At 39.2% G+C, this 22,858-nt stretch overlaps 1 protein-coding gene and 1 long non-coding RNA gene across 2 annotated transcripts; one reads left to right on the plus strand and one right to left on the minus strand.

Moving 5' to 3' along the window:
• The first annotated feature begins 3,271 nt into the window (after window positions 1-3,271).
• LOC122863649 lies at window positions 3,272-21,189 on the plus strand. Its single transcript, XR_006375056.1, has 3 exons — window positions 3,272-3,673; window positions 13,175-13,336; window positions 20,082-21,189. It is a non-coding gene; the product is annotated as an uncharacterized LOC122863649 (long non-coding RNA).
• LOC122863646 (thyroxine 5-deiodinase-like) lies at window positions 7,530-9,017 on the minus strand. Its single transcript, XM_044170321.1, has one exon. The coding sequence runs from the start codon at window positions 8,904-8,906 to the stop codon at window positions 8,100-8,102; it is 807 nt and encodes a 268-aa protein (XP_044026256.1). The 5' UTR covers window positions 8,907-9,017; the 3' UTR covers window positions 7,530-8,099.
• Window positions 21,190-22,858: the final 1,669 nt, after the last annotated feature.

Genomic DNA, 22,858 nt, shown 5'->3' on the forward strand with positions numbered 1-22,858 from the left:
GGGACTGTGACCTTCCTCAAGTTCCTCAAGAATCAGAATCAGAATCAGAAATACTTCATTGATCCCCGAGGGGAAACTCTTTTGTTACAGCAGCTCACTCTCACGTCAGTGCACACAGGAATAGAAGTTCTAAGCAAAAAAAATAATACACTATAATACAGGTCAGAAAATAAATTAAGAACCAAGTATAAAATAAGTGTGAAGTATAAAGTGGGTTTACCGGTTGATGATAATAATACAATATAAGGTAATAGTGCATGAACTGTCAAGTTAAGTGTAGCTTATTAAGATTATAATGAGACGGGGGACATTGCACAGCAGTAATAGAAGTATGAATAAATATCAATTAATAAGGAATTTTAAACTGAAAAGAGTATATTGCACAGGAGTATCAAGTATTGCAGAGATGTTAATGATCAATGTCCAGTTTAATGACTTAGGGTCATATAGACTAACACTTAGAGGGAGGAGTTAAAGAGTTTCATGGCCACAGGCAGGAATGACTTCCTGTGGCGCTCTGTGGTGCTTTTTGGGGGGATGAGTCTTCCGCTGAAGGTACTCCTTTGTTTGACCTTTGTTTGAAATAAAAATAAATAGCATGTTTCCATCACGTTCTCCACGTGGTTTTCCATTGTTTGAGGTTTGACTGGTGTTCTTTTAATTACGTCATCTTGTTGCGCATCTATTCTTGTGCAATGTTTTAATGGCACCGGAATACAAAATTAGCGCCACCAACTGTTTACCTTCATGTGCCCAACTCCTAATTTTTGCATAACAGTAGTGGATAGATAAGTGCATTAATTCACATTTTATTTTGCTGATTTTCTGGAAATGTGGTTAAAATTTGCACTAAATTTGGATGGAAACCTGGCTTGACTGTCTGAATGAAACAGGTAAATCCTTAACGAGGACTGCGGATGTTGTCCCTCATCTCTTAAAACTGCATTAGTGAGGGATCTCTTCACGGCCGAGACGGAAACATAACAGCGTCCATTATCCATACTCAGATGTTAAATTGTACACGTGAGTATTGTTTCAAGACAGACTGAAACATTGTGAAGCCATCTTTTAATGAAATGCATCAATGCAAATGTGAAATAACAGTCAAGAACTGAACACTGATCATGTACCTTTCATACATTATTAAACTTATATGAACTTATAGAAAAGTCAAATACCAGCATGCTGCCATGTCTGGTCAACTCCCCACTGGAAATGACTCCTCTCTTTAATTCTATCAATCATATTATTATTGCTTATGCTGTGTGCATAGTTTATGAAACTGTCTCTAATCCCCTATTGTTATTGTCTAGTCCATTCTATTTATTATTAGTATATGTTGTTTTCACAAGTTATATTGTCTGCACATTTCTATACACTATATGAGACTTCCATCTCAGGAACTAATATCCCTGCTCCACAAGGCTCAGACTTGATTCCATTAAAATGCTGTCCTGTTCAGTACAGTTGTCCTGTGTTGTCCTGCTGTAGTCTAACAGCTATAGAAGCCACTGCATGCCACGTGTTTTCTTAATGGCTTCCTTCACGTGTATGCCATTTATTATACCTTTAGAATAAGGTGAACCTGTCTCTGATAAACAGACGAATTTCCTGTCTTCAGTCTTATGCCAAATAAAAAGATAGGTTAAGTTACTGTGAGGGTCACTGAGTTCACGAGATGTAAAATTGTAAAGTGTGTCATAGAGAGTCTCTGCATGGATACACGATCCCATGGTTACAAACCTTGTTTTCTACATCATATGACTTCAAGGGCTTGCAGCTAAATGGAAAGTCATGGGATTGGCTAGATGAAGCGATATGATTTTAACAAAATATTTTATGTCCTGCCAGGCCGTACCTTGTCTCAAACAGCATAGCAGTAGAGCATGGGAATAGTTTTTGACACGTACCAGTGCCAAGTCAGAACTTGATTCAGAGTGGGGGGGTAGTTGCACCAAAATGTGACCCAAATGGTTAATCCAGCATGCAGAGGGTGGAGTCATGGGGGGAGCTGAGTGATTGCAATAACAACAACAACAACAACAAAGAAAAACAAATCCAGACATGGAATATGTGCATACTCAATCTACAGTGCAACCTACAGAAAACAATAAATAAAAATAAATGCCAATAAATATATATGGGGGCCCGTACAAACCATAATACATTCTGGCCCTCTCACATACAGACATTCTTCTTTCACATACATATATTTTCACTCTCACGTTCATTTATTTATTTTCATTCTTACACCCGCACATTTTCACACTCATATTGATATATTTTCACTCACACATTCATACATTTGCTCTCATGAGCATTTAATATTATATATGTATGTAAGAAGAAAATGTGTGTATGTCTGAAGAAAGCTGAAAGGCGCTGTAACACTTTGTAGCGCTGAGGGGAACTGGGTTGGGTTTTAATTCTCTATGGGTTTATCTCTACGAGTGACCACTTTCTCATTACACGTAGTCATTTGATCCATTGTTGATATAAAAATATTAATTAGTGCAGCTTTAAATAGACATAAAATATACTTACATCCAGTGTGGCGACACAGGATGTTATAGGATTTTGGATCAGAAGATGCTATAATATTATAGCATAAAAGATGAACAGCTATGTGGCAAGAACGGGCATTTTGTTATAATTGAAATTCCCAGGTTGTCCCTCCTTGGAATTTCCCAGCATGCTACAAGAGGGATTATGAGTTGAGACTATTTTTGTGCGTTATTCAACAGTTAACAACTTTATCTAACCAGGAAATGCCTCATAAAGATTCAAAATCTTTTGTGTGCTGTGTAGCCCAAGACAGTATAGAAACTGTTTGGTCTAAATCAAATCACATTTTATAACACAGTAAATGTCAAAAAGGACGTTCTTCTTACTTTTGCCTGGTGCCTGTATGTCTGCAAGATAAATGTAGAAATTAAGCAGCAGAACTGGCTACATCTAACAAACAAATGTCACCATAGTTTTTCAAATATATTCCATTTCATTCCATTTTGATGAACTTCAGTTGTTCTTTTCAGTTCAGCATATAATATGTACGTAGAAGGTCAGCTGTTTTTGTGGCTTTGCTGATTATTGCAACAGAAACTTATAGTGAGTTTGACCTTTAACCTTCAAGCTGCCTCCAAAACAATGTTAACATTGATTTTGTTTCATAACTATAAAACAACTATGTGCCTTCTAGAAAGATATATATATAAAAAAAGAGTGATTAAAAGTATGCTTCATTTTCAAAAGTGGATTCATATAGTGACAAACTATGAGTTAAAGCCTGAATTTGAAGCTATTTAACAACGTAAACGTGTGATATTTACTCCATTAGATGTTGGCAGTTCATTTTGCCAAAGGCAGGATGATATTTCTGAAATGCAGGGTGGCACAGACCACAAACTATAAGGAACTGGCACGTCAGTCACATTTTGTGACTCAGGAGTCACCGATGAAGGAGAAACCAGTAACCTTTCACACCACACACCTCGTCTTTAGACCTGTCTCCTATTCACTATGTATTTAGCACATCAACTGAGGACTACATCAATCATTTTGTGCCAGTGAAAATTAACTGAAAGGTCAAGATGTCCGTGATCAGTGAGGAGGAGAATCAGCTTCGACCATGTTGTCTGATGCACACGGTGGCATGATCTGATAAAACTCCAAGGTAAGATGTACTGCCGGTAGTATGTCGTCAGTGTTTGAACCTTTAGTCTGGCTCCTTATGCAGGCCACATTACATGTCCCAAAGCTGTTACATTAAACTGGCGTGTGTTCAGTTTTTCACGTATTTCTATTCTAAAATGTGATTTTCTTAAAAGAAGTTGGGTTAGATTGACAATATTTCACCTGTTTCCACTACAAATCTCAGGTTTCAAGATTTGTTCTCAAATCACGTGTTGTCTTTTTTTGAAGCTACAACCATCCAGCTAGCTAGAGTTAGCTGTAAGACGGCTGCAGAATGCAACGTTCAACGTTAGCCCGACTGTGTCTAACAAAAGGACAGTTTTGGAGCTGGCTTTCAGGTCAATCAAATTTTAGCCCGTGAAGGACTACCTCTGAGAGGCCGTTCCTATCGCGATGGTGAGGCACTTTTTGGTCCTAGCGAGGCCGTGGCAAGAAGCCTTCTGAGTGAGCAAGCAACTGTAGCCGGTGCGCTTCAATGCGTAAAAGTGCTAAAAGAACGCGTACATGCACTAAGACAGGAGGAAACGGTGGAAAACATTTTGGCAAACACCAGGGAATGTCCTGCTGCACATCTTAGGACGTTGTTGCAGGAAAAGACTGTGCAGAAGAGAAGTTTATGAGGCGCTCGACCTTGTGAGGTCAGTAATCGAGTGCAGGTTTGATCAAAGTGGGGACAGAGGGAACAAACTCTCGTGGTTTCCATGAGGAGCACAGCTGTAACTGAGGCCGACCTGAGCTCCGTTCAGCTTCGGAGCAACACTGACGGAGCATCTTTACACCTCCAACTGAGGGTGCAGCGTGACCTCACTAAACCGGAAAAGGTCCAAACAGTGAAATTGGAGACTTTATGTCAAACCTGCATCCACAAACAAGGGGACTCTTTTTACGGGTTCGGTTTAGAGGTTTGGCAGATTAGGACTGCATGAATTATTATAACCAGGTTTGGTGTTTGTCTGTGTTAGCAGTTGCTTTACCAGACGCTGTGGAAGTTTGACTGCTTTCTGACTGGGAGTCTAGCTCTGTCGTGCGTGTTGTATTAACAGCCTTCTTGATGTGTGTGATGACTCTGGCCGCTACTTTGTGATATTTGTTAAGATCGGACCTTTTGTTATACTGTTGTATAGAATATTCTATAACGGATGTACATCATAAATAATTGTTATGTGATGTAAAGTATCCTAAGCATCCAGACTAATGAAAAAAAAAAAACATGAAAAAACATTTGCGCAGCATTTTGTATGATGTCATTAAGCAAGTAGTCTACAGTCAATACAATCACCTTCCAGCATCTGCTGTCAAGACAGATGTTTTCTGCAGAGAATCAGCGGTTTGTCCTGCTTGACAGTGATAGCCTTCCCTGACTTTTGTGTTATCAGTCAGTCTCAGGTCACCACTGTAACTTTAAAAAGCTCTTTGGTCAGACATCTCTGATTGACTGACCCCCTTATCGCAGTGTTTGCGCCTGAAGGGCTGTAATTGATTTTAAAAGTGAGGTTTAAATGGGGACAGATGTTTTGTTTTGTTTTTTTCCTTTTTACCATAGAAACAGTGAAGGAGTTTTCAGGACAGAGGTGAGGGAGCATGTCAATTTCCCTTCCCTCAGTTCACCCCTCCACTTATGCGCACAGCCACACAGTACAGGACGCATGAAGGAACCTGAATACGTTAAAACCACACAGTAGAGTCTTGGCCTACGTGCAGAGGCGCTGGAAGGTGATTGGAGTTGGGGGTGCTGAAACTGTGGCCTACTCGCTTAATGAAGTCACACAAAACATTGCACAAACCTCGTGTTTTTCACTATTTATGATGTATATCCGTTATAGAATATTCTATACAACAGTATAACAAAAGGTCTTTTGTTCTTTTAGCACTTTTACGCATTGAAGCGCACCGGCTACAGTTGCTTGCTCACTCGGAAGGCTTCTTGCCACGGCCTCGCTAGGACCAAAAAGTGCCTCCGTCAGCAGTGAGCCCGTAATATTTACAGTCAGATGCTCACTAGATAATGTTGCGCTGAACAGCATGTGCAAGGTCATATCAGACAACCAGTTGTCTCTCCTGAGCAGCCACTCACGAGCTGCTGGCAGTGAATGTCATCACACACCATCGCGATAGGAACGGCCTCTCAGAGGTAGTCCTTCACGGGCTAAAATTTGATTGACCTGAAAGCCAGCTCCAAAACTGTCCTTTTGTTAGACACAGTCGGGCTAACGTTGGATAGCTGGACTGGGATCAGCTCCCGCTCGGCAGGAGCAGATTCGCAACGCCTTACAGCTATCTCTAGCTAGCTGGATCAATATCGTGTCTCTCTCAGAGGTGCTTGGGTTGAAAGGGTGGACGGGAGGATCATGGGAAACGACTGAGCCGGTGAACGTTGGTAATTTAGATTTGATGGGACCGGACTCTTGAAAGAACCCACAAATCCTTTTCTGTGACATTATGAAAAGTGGGTAGTTAAAATAAAAAAACAAACAAAAAAAAAAACTGACTGGCTAACATAGAGCTGATCGACCAAATTAAAAGAAATAAAAGCTATATTTGCCACAAACATTCCTAAGCATACACTTTGTCCAAAATACCAAACTTATTTGAAAACGTATTTATTCTAAACTGCTTGTGTTATAATGCCTGGCAGTAGGGGGTGCTGCCGCCCCCTCAGCACCCCTTCCCGCATCCATGGCCATGTGGGATCTACGGTAATTACATTACTTTCTAATCCTAATTACACGTGGCAGTGTGTCTGTGTGTGAAGTTCTGCTTGTGTGCATGTGTGTGTGCACATATATATATATGTATATATATGTATATATATATGAAAACGTGAGAGATTCCAGAAATAATGAGAACATGAGAAAGAGATAACGATAAATGGATTAAATAAGCCCCCCCAACATCAGCTCAGCTCTCTTTGTTTCTTTAGACTGATCCACATATAGAGAATGTCACAGCTCTGTTAACACAAAAGACGTTAGATAGGATTTTTTTTTTCTAACAAGCATGTTAACTTTGATCTACTGTTTGTGGGCGTGAGAGATGATACAGCTGTTTTTGATGAGAGTATATAGCTTTCAATTTTGAATCAGTACCTGAATCAGTAGTGACTTGACTCAGTTCCCCAAATTAGCAGCCAAACAAGGGAATATTTAAATTCAGTAGAGAGAATAATATTAAATTATTACATTTTCTTACATTCACCTTTTACTTGATCATCACAAAGTTTCATGATTCATTCATTTCTGATTAACTGTGTTATGCAACAGCCCACTTCTATTGAACTGTACAAATAAAACCGTCTTGACTTCTGTTTCCTCTTTCCCCACACGTAAAAACGTGTTTTCTAGCCTAGTTTTTTATTTATTTTATATGTCATTGTTGAAAGTGGGGTAATGAAGAGTGAATGGTTTACTAATCAGTCACAAGGGCACAGTATTTGCACTCTGCTGTAGAATACTATGCTAATGGGGTGGGGGGGGAGGAATCACTTTGACCTGAATAGGCCTGATTATTGGAGCAGGAGTCAGAGGAGATAAGTCTGAAAAAAAAAAACAAACGAAGAGAGATAAACAATCATATGAAGATACATTCTGGCTGCAAACAATCATGAAACATCCTGAAAATCTGCACAAGAAGCAGGTATGACGTCATCAGATTTTGGGGCAAACACAGGACTGACAGTCACACACACACAGGTTTTTGTAATTGGCCTGAAACCTGAGAATTTAAACATACATTCATCCTGTTTTCTTGTGTATCAAATGAATAAAATAAAAAACCCCTCAACCAAATGACTAAAGACAGAACTTTCAGGTGTTTGTTCCACAGTCGACAGCAAATCATCAGTGTGTGATCTGACATTTATTAAAAACATTTGTTCAGTTACATTGTTTCAACATTACATCGTTTGGCAATCGATCATTGAGGAAGGCATCCGAAGGCATAAGGACCCGCTCCCGGTGTCAGAAACATCAGTGTCGGTTTTCTGGCTTCGCCTTTTAAAAACCGAACTTCACAGAAACACCAGAGTGAGATATTAGCCTGAACGCACACACACATGCACACGCGCGCGCGCGCACACACACACACGCACCAGTATTGTAGAAAAATAGAGTGATCACTAATTGAATCCAGTTTCAACTGATTCAAGACTTTTCCATACAAAAAATATTGACAATTGCTATAAGCAATCAATTAAGGTCGAGACAAGCACAATATACCAGCCTACAGCCTAGATGTAGGCTTGAACATGACTTTAGGCTATTTGTCAAAGAGTCCTGAATATCTTTACGCAAGAAAAACAACATCATGTGCCGTGTGTGAACATTTGATAGCAGCATCTGAATATTTTGCACTGTGAGTTGGTCACTTAAGCAGAATGGGCCGAGCATCAGGCAATTCAGCATCTTTAACTACACATGGAGCACGGCTGTTTGGGAATTCATCAGATCGTTCCTGTATTGCTCCAGCCAGTTTCTAAGCTCGGAAATCCGGTAACCCTCCGGACCTCTGCCCCCCTGGTACACCACTCTCTCATCCCTCACGATGTAAAGTCTCTCAAAGTAGGCTCCGTACGCGGCGTTGGATGAGTTGTCCATATTATCCACCACCACGTTGCTCCCGGGCACCTCGGCGAGCATCAGCTGAGCGGCTCTCAGTCTGTCCTCCAAGCAGCGGTGCATGGGGATCTGATACGGCGCGTCTGAGCTCACCCAGCCGTCTGACGGATGCGCCTCTTCGATATATACAACTAAAAAGTCCGCAATGTCTGCGTACTGGCTCACGACGCGTTGAAACGCCGCCAGGCGCGTCATGAATGGCGGTCAGGAGCAGCTGCCAAAGTTAAGGATGAGCGGTCTTTTCCCTTTCATGCAGTCCAAGATCCGGACCTGCCTCCGCTCCTGGACCAGCATCACCTCGGTGTTGGGCGCAGCGCGCCCGAGGTGCGCAGATTTGAGAAAGTCCAATTTCTGGCCGTACCACACAGCCCTGAGGGACTCCGAGGTGAACATCTTATTAGAGTCAGAGACGCACACAGGTGGGTCGTCCGGGCTGTCCTGCGTCTCTCCCATTTTCAGCAGCACTTTTTTCCTAATGCACAAGAAATCTAGGAACCACAGCATGACGGCGGCCAGGAGGAACCGGGGCAGCAGCATCAGGCACAGGGCTGCATGCTTCAGCGCCCTCGCCATTTGGACACCGCCAGAATCGTGCAACATCTCTTCCCCTGCCGATAGGATGCGAGTGGGCCGGCGAAAGAGCCAACTAGTATTTAGTCACCTTTACCCATTGGAGAAAACTATCTGACGCACGCAGGCACTGTTTTTATAGGTACAGCAGCATTTGAATAATGGAGGAAAAAAAAAAAAAAAAAAAAAAAACACGCCTCCGGTACCCGCACCGCCCACTCACATGGTGGGTATTACCTCCCGTCCACTCCGGGCTTCAAGATCCAGAGAGAGAGAGAGAGAGAGAGAGAGAGAGAGAGGTGCTCGAAACTGCCTGAAAGACACGTGTGCAGATAAAACATGACCGTGGATGGATGTTTTTTAATCATTGTGAGACACTTGGATTAGTTTTAATTGGCTGTAGCTGAACGCATGGTTGGCCCAGAAAGTCGGAAAAAGAAAAAACAAAACAAAAACAAAAACCATTTGACTTCACTTCACTCTGCCTGTGGACTCAGATCTCCGTGTAATGACCGCAGTCGCCTCTGTAACCACTAGACGGCGATGGATTCATACAGACTGTAAAAGGCTGGATGATTCATTCACTGATCTGCCAGGGCCCCTGAACACCTTGTGGGGAATAGAGGCAGTATAATCCCAACACTGAAAGATATAAGTTTTCTTATGACCATTTTTTTGTAAAGAAATGAACCCATTTTCTGTATATTTATTGCCTATTTAACCCCTCTGACAAAATCTAAACAAAAATGGGCATCATACCTGTACAAAGGTAGCATTTATGACCTACTTTATTGGATTATATTTTATTTTAGTGACACCAGTTAAGGCTTTGGAAGAGCCAAGTTCATTTGCAGCTGAGTTATAATTACTGTTTCAATGCTAAATTGAATTGAAGAGTCTGATATCTCAAAAAATATTGCAAAAAAAAGGTTTTCAGCCTCAGTGGGACATATCTGGTAAATAAAAGGTTAAATAAAATAAAATATCACTTTCCTTTTTTCAAGCTTGTCCTATCCGCTAAGATACAAATAGATAACAGTTCACATCTGACTCCAAGCAGAGTGTGATCTGAATGTCAGTCTCGTCACCTCTCCCCCAACTATCAAAACATCTACCAGCACCTCTACAGCTCACTAATTAGTCTTGTCTTGTCATTATTGTGAGGTTGCCAGGCAACCAGCAGAGACTCAAGGAATTTAGTCCGGCACATAACCCCCTGTAGAACCACAATGTCTTTTTACACCTCGGGTTTGTATGGATTAAACAACTAAGATACGTGTTAATAATGGTGAGCTTTTGAGGTGCTGTTAGGCAGATTTTGTTACCTTTGGGCAGAGCCAGGCTAGCTGTTTCCCCCTGTTCTCAGTCTTTATGCTAAGCTAAGCTAAACTGGCTGCTGGCTGTAACTTCATATTTACATTACAGACACGAGAGTGTTAATCTCCTTATCTAACTCTTGGCAAAAAAAGTGAATAAATGTTATTTCCCTAAATGTCACACTATTCCTTTAAAATGTAAAATGTGTTGCCTTTAAGCTACATCATTGGAAATGTCAGATCTGAACAGCTTGAAATCAACTACCATTTCCTTTGACGACTAACTTATCCTTTATTATTTCATATACATAACAATGAGATTCATTCAACATAAATCAACAGTCGATACAGTGAGGAGAGTTGAAAATAAACGAGGAGTTAAAGGATAATTCTGATTTATCTCAACTGGGGTCTTATTTTTGTAGCTATGGCCATCATTTCTATTTGTTAAGATAACGCTGAAATGAAAGTAAAAGTCAGAAACATGTGGTAAGATGATCAGACAGCTAACAGTTTAGTCATGTTTTCTTCCACTTTATTTGAAGGTGAAACTAAAAGTGAGTGCCGTAAATGCCAGTTTGAATCCTGGATTGCACAAGAAAACTGTATTCGTGGAAAACTACAGCAAGTAGGTCAAAGTTGAACCAGGAACGATTAACATACCATTTTTTACAACAGACAGCTTGGGATATAATTTTACTGTTGGCCTTTGTTTTCTCTCCCACATGAGTGTGGCTTACCCTGGGGGTTTGTTTAAAACCTGTCTGATCGTCAGACTGCTTGTCTTTCTTGTCCTGTTTGACTTATTTTTAGCGATGTCACCATGATCTCAGAAATGAACTCGGTGATAGAACCAATGACCAAAGTCAAGAAAATAGGATTCAAGTTGTGACAAACTGAAATGTATTTCTCTGAGAACTACCCCTGCGATCACAGCACAGATGTCCAGGCTGACAGGAGGCACCTGGAACTGTACAGCAGCTGTTGCACTGGAGGCCTCTGATGGTGTTCGGAGAACTCTAAAGAGAACAGCAGACAACCTGTTGAGAAATGGCCGTAACGAACCAGATGTGCAAAAGCTACACGTCTGACGTCTCAGCTTCTTTTACACAAACATCTGCAAGTGTGAAGCTGGTTTGTTTAGTAAACAAAGTAGGTTATTAGAACGGGATGCCAGGCGCCATTCCACTGCGAAAGGCCATTAACTGGCAACATTTACTCAACGCCCAACGGGAGACGCTGCATCAGAAAGTTAGCTACATGTGTTTCACACAAAAGAAGCTGAGATGTCAGTTTTTTACCACCCATCGCTTTGGATTTAACAAAAAACACGGTGTACTATACTTTATATCTTACTTATATAATGTCTTGGCATGTCTATACATGAAAACCAAAACATTGTCAGTTTGTCCTTTTCACACTGTCACAATATGATTATGTTAAAAAAGATATTGGACAATATATAAGAAATAAAAAAATAAGTAACATTTAGAAGCTTAAAATGAGATTATAGCTTACTTTTCATCAAAACACTGTCACTACCAGCCCATTGGATTTACGTATAAACACATTAAAAAAAGAAAATAATAATATAATTCAATATTTTGATGTCATTCAGAAAATGGCACTCTCCTGAATGAAATCTTCTCAATGTCACGAATTGGTCACTGCCAAAGTGGTTTAGCTGTTGTCCTGTGACAGGATGGAACAAAACAAATTCTGACATCTTAAAATAAGAACTTTGTGCCTGAGCTTGCAGAAAATGTTTTCTGATATGTCTGAAATGCATTTCACATTGTGCAACTCAAAAAGGCAGACTGTAAAAAAAAATGGTCAAACTGAATATTTTCCATTGAAATGGATGTGACTCAGATGCTGATCAAACGGACCGCCCTCGGGCACCAAAAAAAATCCAGCTAACTGATGACACACTGTTTTGTCTCATGAAGCCTATCATTCTTACTCTAACATGCAAACTCCATTTATTTCATCCCGTCTTAACATGACCTGGATTTACAAGATGACGCACTCTCCGTGTTCAGAAGCTTTGCATGTGGAATTTAAACAAGAAGTTGCAAAATATTGAAAGAAAAAAATAAGCCTACAGATTACCAGTTTATTTTCAGATGTAATATCATACTGCTGATGTCATTTGTCTTGGAGGTCAAGACGCTGCCAAACAAGGTGTTTATCATAAAAGTAAGAAACATCATTCAAAGAGCTTCTGATCTTAGTCTGTAATAGAAAAACCATCTAAACACTTAACGCTCTATAATCAGGTGTTCCTGTGAATTTGGTTTCTCCACACCAGTCTATTAAACTGCTGCTGCGATCTGGATTGGACCACTGGCGTCTTTCGGTTGTTTACACCCAACAAAGGAAAAGGGAGAAAAGAGCATGTGTGCTGGCTCGCAGAGAACGTCTGGCCAGTGTTTGTTTCTTGGGCTGAATCTGATTTTCCTAGAATCATTAGGGCTTCTAAGATCAGCTCAGGTTCAGCCTCGTGTGACCCAACGGTCTGAGAGGTCATCACAGAAATACTCCTAAGCTCATTAACTCAGTTTATCAGGGATGTTTTGCCATTTTTAGTAAGTCTCATAAAAGTCATAAAGCTTTTTACATCCAAATTAGAATAATGATATTTAAGTATAATTTATACAGTGTGAACATGCATACACACAACAATACCATATAAATTCAACATAACATAACAAATAGAACAAGTGCAAGAGAAAAACAAAGATGAAAATGTATTATTTTGTGTATCTCATTAGGGTTTTTCTGATTACTGTTACCACATAATTTCCTAGAATTCATTGTGTAAATACCTCTTTCTGTTTAAACTTTATAGTCTGTCACCACTGTCTCACAGTTACTGCTACTTTTTACATTCTCAACTGCTGGTTTGACAAGTATGGCTCAATGAAACACTTTTTTTTTTTCTGAAATAAACTGCTGGAACCTTACTTTCATTAAACACAGCCTGGATCTTGGCATGGGAGTGTGGGTCATACAAGGACAGCCCAGAATAGGAAAAACAGCCCGGACAGAGCCTGCAGCAAAGCACTAAGAGTGGCAGGAATCCAGCATAAACCTCTATTGGTACACTGGCCACTGGAGAATCATTGAATACACACGTCTCAGGTAGGATACACACACACACACACACACATACACACAAACACACACACACACACAAATACCCATTGTTGCAACACTAGTTTTAGGGCTTTCACGTGATTGTAATGACATACATTATATATCATGTTGTATGTAGTTTAAGGTTAGGTAAGGTTGCAATATAAAGCACTTCTGACTGATTCATGGTCAAAATACAGCCCCTGTCCCTTATGTTCGTCAAGCATTTGAGTAGGTTTGTAGTTACTAAGCAACCATCATGTAGACCCTCTCAGGCTAATCTGTCTAGGCCGCTGAGGCTGCATGGAGCCTTCTGTACACACTGATACATCACCTTGGATCACCAGCGTCCTTTGTCCACAAGACCAGCGCTGATATACCAAACTGCACGGAATTTCACTCATGTTTTGTTCATTTCCAACCAGTTCCCCAAGACAGTCTTTAGTGTGTTTCGAAAATTGCTTGTCATTAGGGCATGATAACAGAGGCTGTCCTGGGATAGGTCTTCCTGGAATTGAGTTTTTATTTGACCCACTTGGAAAATAAAAACTATTAATGAGAACAGAATCCCCAAAACAGAATTCATGTGTTATTCTTTTAATGTTGGACAGTCAACAAAAGCAAACCCCTATGTGTCATGAAGTCTATACACTGCATGGCCCACTTATCTACAGGCTCCCTCAACATAAAATGCATATATACAGTATATAGTGCTGCTTTAACTGTTAATATCCTGGGTATAAAGTGGTTTGGGACATTTTCATTCATCCACCCATATGTGCTGTTTTTTGTCACCATGTTACATCTTATGAAGACAAAGGTGAAGTAACAATTTTAAAAATAAGTGCTGTGTGTCTAGATTATTTGCAGTACAGATTTGCCTTGGCCTACTTCTAGCTTAGTATAAAGACTGGAAACAGGGGGAAACAGCTAGCCTACCTAGCCAAAATCTCCCTACCAGAACCTCTAAAGCTCACTAATTAACACATTACATTATGTGTTTAATCTGTAGAAAAACAGAAATGTAAAAATCGCACGTTGTGGTTTTACAAGGAGTCTTGTCGTCACCGTGAGACATCACTGCTCTCTGCCAAGAAATAGCTCGGTACAACCACAACTTTGCTTTGTGTACGGATTACTATGCAGATAATGGTTACGATTTCTGCCTGGAACATGGAGGGTATGGAAAGCCAAGTGGACCATAACCACAGAACTGTAGTGTACCATCCAACAGTCACGTTACAAAAATGCCTGCAGAGACTACAATGAACCCCAATTGTTACAATTGCTGCCTTGGCAGGCGACAATTGCCACCTGCTGAGGCTACACTTGTCGCCTGCCCAGGTGACAATTGTTGCCTGAACAGGTAATACAATAAAACGTTGTTTCATTACTTTGCAATCCATGCACTAACAACAGAACATTTGAAAATGAATATTAAAAACATTTTTATTGTCATTGTAGGTCATAAAACAAAATTATGTGTGGCACCTCTCAATAACATATAGCATAATAATAAATTATTATTCAATTATAATCATAAAGGCTAAAGATATTGTACATACAGTAGCCTACATGTGAGGTAGACATAGTGCAAGATTAAATGCAAATTATATTGTAAGGTTATAGTGCAGCCTTGTCTGCCTGCCTGTCTGTATATATATATATATATATATATATATATATATATATATATATATATATATATATATATGTTGACAAGGCAAAGAGGTAGAATCTTTATTTTTAAGAGTACAGTGCAATGGATGGAGCCCACTAGTCAATGAGAAGCAAGGGGATGTTGAAAGCACACCCATCAACGAAAACAAAACATTGAGTGGTAAATTAGTTTTTTTTGTTGTGTTTAATGTACATTTGTCTTTGAGCACAGGTTTCACTCTCCCCAGTGATATCTCCCCTTACATTTCCTCAATACAGATAGCTCAGTGGTAGAGCACTGGCCTTTGGTGCTGGTGACTAGGGTTAGAGTCCCACATAGGGCAGTTATTTCTTTGCGCCTTGGCGAGGCTATAATTGTTGCCTCGGTAGGCTACAATTGTTGCCTCAGCAGGCAACAATTGTAGCATGCCCAGGTGACAATTGAAGCCTGCCAAGGCAACAATCTGCAGAGGCAACAATTGTAGACTGCCCAGGCAACAATTGTAGACTGGCCAAGGGTTCATTGTAGCCTCTGCAGGCATTTTTGTAACGTGCCTGTTGTATGGTACACTACATTTCTGAGGCATTTATGGTCCACTTGGCTTGTCATAGAATTGTGTAACCGGCTGCTGGTTGTAGCTTCATATTTACTGTACAGTCATTAGAGTGGTATCAATGCAAGAACATTTTCGTAATCTTATCTTAACTTTCTCTTACTTTTTTTCAAACGGCAGACTCGTACGAGTGTGCCACATCAGTTTCAGCAAACGCTGCTAACTTCAGACAACAATGAATGCCTTCTGTGTGCAGTTGAGCGCGCATTCATGAGAATTGTAAATTAGCATAATTAATACCCCAATAATACCATATAAGGCTACACATCCTACCTCATATGTCAGGAAGTGTTTATTTATGAAAATGACATTGAAGAGTTAAAAGAATAATTTTACGAGTTCAGATATTGAAGTCCTGCTTTCGGTGAGCCAAAAAGGAAAGTCAATCATTTTTAGCAGCATCAGCAGTGGAATTAAGGGAATATGGTTGGATTGGTGTGTCTGTCTGCGGAGTTGCAGCTCTAACAAGTTTTAACACATTTGTAGAAGCACAGCGCATGGTAATCTAAACCGTGACAACAACCAGTCATCTTTCTCTGCCAATATATCAGTACACTGTCTAAAGACACACTCTCTTCCAAAGGCCTGACGCGCTAAAGCATCCAAAAGAATACACTTCCAGTTGACCTTATTATACACAGAGACAAATTAACCTTCAATCTGTGCATTATTTAAGTCGTTTTGCAGTTTGAGATGTTCATATTGATATTGTAGTGTTATACAATAGAATCAATAGCCTATTTACATGAATGATAGGGCTTGGTATCAGTACTCGATACTTTTAAGGTATCGACCGGAATAACCCAGTACCAAGTAGTATTGAAACTTCTCCAGTCAAACGATACCTGCATTCAATCCTTTTTGTACCCAGATCTGGTTTTGCTCACAACCAATCACCACAAGCTTCTGTGATTGGCCCACTACCGCAGCTACTGCTAGCAGCTAGTAGTAGCATGTAACATGTTCATTGCCAAAATGAAAAATATGGATTCTTTTTATATTTTCCCTTCTGTGGGCTTTTCCTGTAAAGTGACCTGATTTATAGGTCAGTCTTGATTATTTCCACTACTCCTGAGACCACACTGGAAACAGGCTTTAGGGGCCTCACTTATCTAAACACAAGATATTTAAAATAGGAAACTATATTTCTGTGCAGTCTGTGAAATGAACGGTGAGCCTGTATATGCTCACCTGTGCATTAAAAGTAATTGTACTTTTACAGGTTATTTGATAAAGTAAGAACAGAAAGGCCACTGTATAGTTTCATATCAAAGCTGGCAATATTTGAAAATACTGAAATACATTCAACATAGTTAAAAAAGTGGAATACCTTCAATATATTTTACTTTAAAAACTTTGTTATACTATACAACCCAGTACTATAATGTAACAAAGTTTGTTGGCTATAAAAGAATACAATTTGTAGAATGCCAATGTAACACAATACAGCTTTTAGTTTTAACATAATTGTAGAAAGTACAGTAACCTGTGCTTCTAAAAACCAGTTTTTTGTACAACTATTAATGTGCCACATTCTCCTGACTTTTGGGGATTGATTTTGAAATCAGGCTGTATTAAATGTCATTGTCATTAATTTGTGTTGTTAATATAAGTATTAACTTTATCATAATGCAACATTACATTACTTTACATTACTTCTCATTTTCAGTGCAATCAGGTTTTTTTTGGCTTTGCCTGTTTCTTTTGAATTCAGTTTACCTCTAAATATACAGTTCATTCCTTTAAAGGTGGGGTATGCGATTCTGGAGAAATCCAATACCATGACAAATATCATGATATAAAGCGAAAAACGACACAGCAAGTAATGTAACTAACGTTAGCTAGGTTGTGGGTTAGCAAACGGTTGCTGCGAAGCTAACAGCCCGAGAGGACGAGACAGTTTCCCAGCAAGCAAACCAGCTCCAGACAATGATACTCCTAGAAAGTAACCTAGAAAGTAAGCTGAATGTCCATGGGCAAGTAATTTAACGTTACCTGACACACAAATCATGGCTGAAATTGCTGGAATAGTGTTGTGTGGCTTGTTACAGAGCAAAATATGTGTATTGGATTTGAATCACATACCCCACCTTTAATGTAAGATGGAACAAAAAAGGTTTTGGCTTTCTACAATGTCTCATTGGTTTTACTCTGAAATCCTTGCTTATGTGTGTCCGGCCCATCCAGTATCAGCTTAACCTACAGTACTGTTATCTGTCAGGTAAATTACAATGACTGCAACTGACCATGTGAAAGCCCTAAACTGTCAATTAGCAACACATGGCTAAAAGTGCTCCCAGAAACATTTGTAGTTTAAAAGCTGATATGAATTTATTTAAGTAGTGGAGCTGAGCAAAGTTTTGTATAATTTAGAGAACACTTTACTGTTCCCTCATGAGCTGTTTTCACCTCACATGACCTGAAGGCCGGTTTATGTGGCAGAGTAAACAGAAGGGAATACATCTAGTACACAGGTAGTAGTATATCTCATGTATGCTTTCATCTTTCTTACAGCATGTCTTTGCCTATTTTTAATCATTATATCACATTTTAATGAAGATCTCCAAGAAAACATGTGCACTCAGCTCTACATACACGCATCTTGCATGAGCACACACACACATCACTTGGGATTCCCTCTTGCATGAATATAAAGTTTTTATTGAAGCAATATTGTCTTTCATCAAAAATTTTAAATAGGGGGTGTTATTACAGCTGCTTCTTGATAATAGCTTTTAAACACAATCTGATTTTTAAAAAAATATTAATTCAAACTTGTTTATGCTCCTTTTGTCACTATCAAATTCACTGCCTGTTTTGACAGAGACGGTATAAAGACTTTACCGACTAGACTAAAGACTAAGTCTTGTTTAAGGCCAAATAGAACAAGACCACTTTGGGACTTTCCCCCAAAATAATACAGTCTTAAATACTCTTACATACCAAGGCACCAAAGCACGGGGGTTTCCATCAACTCAGACAGGACTGTAAAGAGATTATGGCATTTTTACAATAAACAGAATTTGTGTTTAGTCACTTTGTTTTACAGAATTGAAATATTAAAAGTTATAGTTATAAGGGACTACTCAGGAAATACAAAAGACGCTGGAAGCTGGCCATGGACAGGGGTATGACCATGCTAACATTAACGTGCTACCACGGGTCTGGAAACACCATTGGAAGTACTGCAAGGGAGAGTGATAGTTTAAGCATGTGAGACACTCAAGGTTAAAGTGTGCAGAAGGGAAGAAGGTTTCTATGAACCACTGGTATCAGTACAACTGCAGTCACTGACTGAAAGGAAAATCTAAACTTTGTTTTGAATCCATCCCACATACACCGTCCTGCTGCTACAAATACTTAGTAGAGCACCAAATCCACAGCTAAAACCACAATATTTCCTCCTGTTTGAGTAACATTTGTGAAAAACTACAGTGCCCAGCTGTTTTTGGGAAATAATTTGGCGCTTTTTAAAATGAAGTATATATTTGTGTTTTTGTTTTAAGATTTACATGTTTCGTAGGAACAAATGCGCTCGGTGCTGAAAGCCACAGACAGGCTGGGGAATTTGGGAAGTATTGAGAAACCCTCTAATGCACTGTTGGTCTTGGTCTTTTTGTTGATAGTATAAAAAATATAGAATGACACCAGCCTTATCCTTTAAGACATGGGTGGAGCACTCAGTAATCCTGTTTCCCAAAAACAATATACACAAGAGAAAAGTTCCTTTACTCAGCAAGAAGCAAGACAGAACCGAGGCAAAGCAAAGCAGAATTGGCAGGCCTCCTTGATTAAAGGCCCAGCACACCATTCTTTAAAACAGCAACATTTATGGCAAAATTAGTTAATTTCAATGAAATTGATGCAATCAGTGGATTTGCTCAAGGGGACGAAGTAAATCTGCGATTTTTCACGTCAAGTTCAACTTTGGTGAACTTTGAAGTGCAAATTTGCGATATTGATCAATAGCAAGCCGTCTTGTCGATTCTGACCTTTGAGGGGACAGAGAACTGGAGAGTCCAAAATGCAGGAAGCTATCATAGCTTAACTGCTTTTACATCATACACTTTTATTTAACTTTAACTTTATTTAACCCTCCTCAGTATAAACTGCTTCACATAAGAGACACAGTTTACAGACAGTTATGAGATAGGAGTCGATGGTACAAATATTGAGGAAACTGTGTGAACTTATTGTGCCGCAGCTAGCATGTTCCTGGCAAGCCAGTGCGCAGTTAGCTCGCCAGCTATAGTGGTTCACCAACTGGCCCAGTCAGTAGTCACTACTTCACCAAGCTTCTAGAACCAAATATTTCACGAAGATGCACAGATTAATTGCACCTTTCAGTGTGACCAGGTTTTAACTGATATATTCCCACAGTCACAGGTGGGTCCTATTTTCTAAAAGATCTTTTCACAGTGGCCATCTGGCTGATGCTCTAACTGGGCTCTGAATTGTTATTTGTTATCTACTTGAAGACAACAATGAGGCCATGATGACGCAGTGGAACAAGTGCAGGCACGTGGAGCCATTTGACGAACCGTGGAAACCAACACGACACCAGCACATGAAGAAGAGAAATGAAATGACAGAGCCTCCACGGGAGGTTGATATTTATACATACACACACCTGCTTGATTGATTGATGATTGGCATGCTTCACATATTGCACACATAGGGATATACTGGCTTGAAATAGCTGTCTGTTAACTCCCTCAGTACAAAAGTAGATGAGATTCTTGATCTGCTGCTTAATGATGTGGGGAAGAGTTGTTGAAGTTCATCAGTAATGAAGTACCAGTTAGCTACCTGCAGACTGCCATGTTCACTGCACATCTGTTATTGCTAACGTGCTATTGTTGTCAGAGCTTGTTTAGTCTGAACCTGGCTACCATTCATCACAGCAACCACAGGTACAGGAGACCCCTACTATTTCTGGGTTGTGGACATATATCATAGCATACTATACGTTCAAGATTCAAATATTTTACTTGTCACATGCTCATGCAATACTCGCAGTAAAATGCATGTCGTACTCTTGAGGCTGTGCTACAAAGCCTAGTGTGCAATAGAATAATATCAAAAAGAATAAAAGTAAGAATAAAACTAAGAAAGACACATAAAGGATAACATTTCAAAGATAGAAAAATTATAAATATATGTAAAATAAGTATTGAAATGCTAGAGTGTATATGGACCCAGGGCGTTTGCAATGTAAAAATGGAAAATTTACATATGTCACAGCTGTAAGGAAAGTTAAAAATTGGTCTTTTTTTTGTTATACTGTAATATTAAATCACTGACAGAATGGGTAATGATACTGGTATAATGATGCAGGTGCACAATAGAAAGCATAAAGTTCAAGAAACCTGTTACAAAACAGTATGTTGATTCAGCTGCTTAAAATGACAAAATGACCATTTTAACACACTATTCCAGAACAATGTTTATTAATTATCTATTTATACCACTTATTTGAGGCATTGTTTGATGCAAAGTTATGATTTATGTAATAATTTATTATAGTGTGACCTTTCTTTTCCATTACTCTAGCCTCTCTCCTTTTGTTGTACTCATTTTCTGGTCTGCAAGAAATTCGATTTCACTACTGTTTTCTATTTCTTCTTTCTTTTTGAAGTTGGAATTCATGAAAATATACATTTCATTCTTCAAACAGTCCTCTTTTTGCTTTATTTAATTATGCTTCAAGGAAAAGTACCTACACTAGCACATATTGTGCTAAAGCAAAGAGTGAGTCGCTTAAGGTAATTACATAAAACAGTGTCATCCTCTCTTTTTGATTTCAATTCTTTTCATCAGAAAATCTTTGATTGGACTTTCGCATGCATTTCTTATGATCATCCTGTGTTTCTGACCCTCAGTGGGGCATCCCTGACAGGCTGCTGCGTCTTTAGAGGTTCAGTGCCTTTATGAAATGAGAGGAGGGCTGAATGCTGAACAGCTTCAGTTACCACAACATCGAGCCAGAGGGGTGTTTATACTGCTGTTACTATGGAGATATGCCTCTCCACTTTCTGTTATGTAATAAAGTTTTAAAATTCATTTTTCTGAAGATGAAAGAACAGTGAGCCTCAAACCCTTAGAGAGAGAGATTTAGAAAGTGTTAACAAAAGTGTTCTTGTAGCCATTAAGGTTGTTCATGATCTAAACAACCTTGAGGATTCTAATAACTTGTTTTCAAGTTCATTATCACCAATTAATTTGTTTTTCACAGTTCATTGATGTTTCATGATGGTCCACAAAATCTACAGCATGCCACATTGAAAAATAATGTACATATGTTTAAGGCTAGTGTATCTGATAAGGATGAAGACAAAAAAATCAGTAGCTGCAAACAAATTAGGACCAACAATAGACTGTACTTTTATCATTTCCTGTTGCTAGATGGAAGAATACCAAATATTTGTCTATTGAATATTAAGTACTCAACATTCTGCAGCACAATACCTACATTGGTTGAGTATTTGATGTTCTTTTAAAAGCCCCTGCCTGGAACCAACAGCCTACCTTTTTTGTTTGCTTGTTTTTACAGTGGAGAAACAGACGTCTAGCGTCATGCGTATTAGATCACCAAGCCACTGTGATGCCCCACCATCAGCCTATCCTCCTCTGATTTCATCACTATAATGTCACCTCTCTTTGCCATTACAAACTGATAATTAGAGCTATTGTTCGATAGCAGAGCCACCAGATTCATAGTAATACAGTTAGTTAAGGTGGCAAGAGAATTAGCTTAGTATACAAATCATTTGCTCAGTTACATTTTTTTGGTCTAGTACTTCTTGTAAATGAACACAGCTATTTTTACATTCAGTGTTTTTCACAAAGGCATTCTGTGTATCCTTCCTCAAACATTTGCAAAGCCAGTTTTTTACAGATTTTTCAAAGATGGTTTTTTAAATATTTTAAAACCTGCATTGTTTACTTCTTCTTCACTGCATTCTACAGGCGCATTGCTTTGTTTCTTACTGCTTCCAATTGTCGATCCGTGCATCTTCATAATGCATTCATGTCATATTCTTCAGACTGTATTTACGAGCAGCCGAATGGAAAAAACTCTTCACGTTAGTCTCCTACTTGTAATTCAAATATTTGGAAGCTACGATAGCCAGGTTTCCATCCAAATGTTGTGCAAATTGTAATCAAATTTCCAGAAAATATGATAAAGAAATTGCGAATTAATGCATGTTTCACCTACTGTTATGCGAATATTAGGAGTTGGTTCATTGAGATA

This window comes from Siniperca chuatsi, linkage group LG16 (assembly GCF_020085105.1).
Source record: "Siniperca chuatsi isolate FFG_IHB_CAS linkage group LG16, ASM2008510v1, whole genome shotgun sequence".
Classification (NCBI taxonomy): domain Eukaryota; kingdom Metazoa; phylum Chordata; class Actinopteri; order Centrarchiformes; family Sinipercidae; genus Siniperca; species Siniperca chuatsi.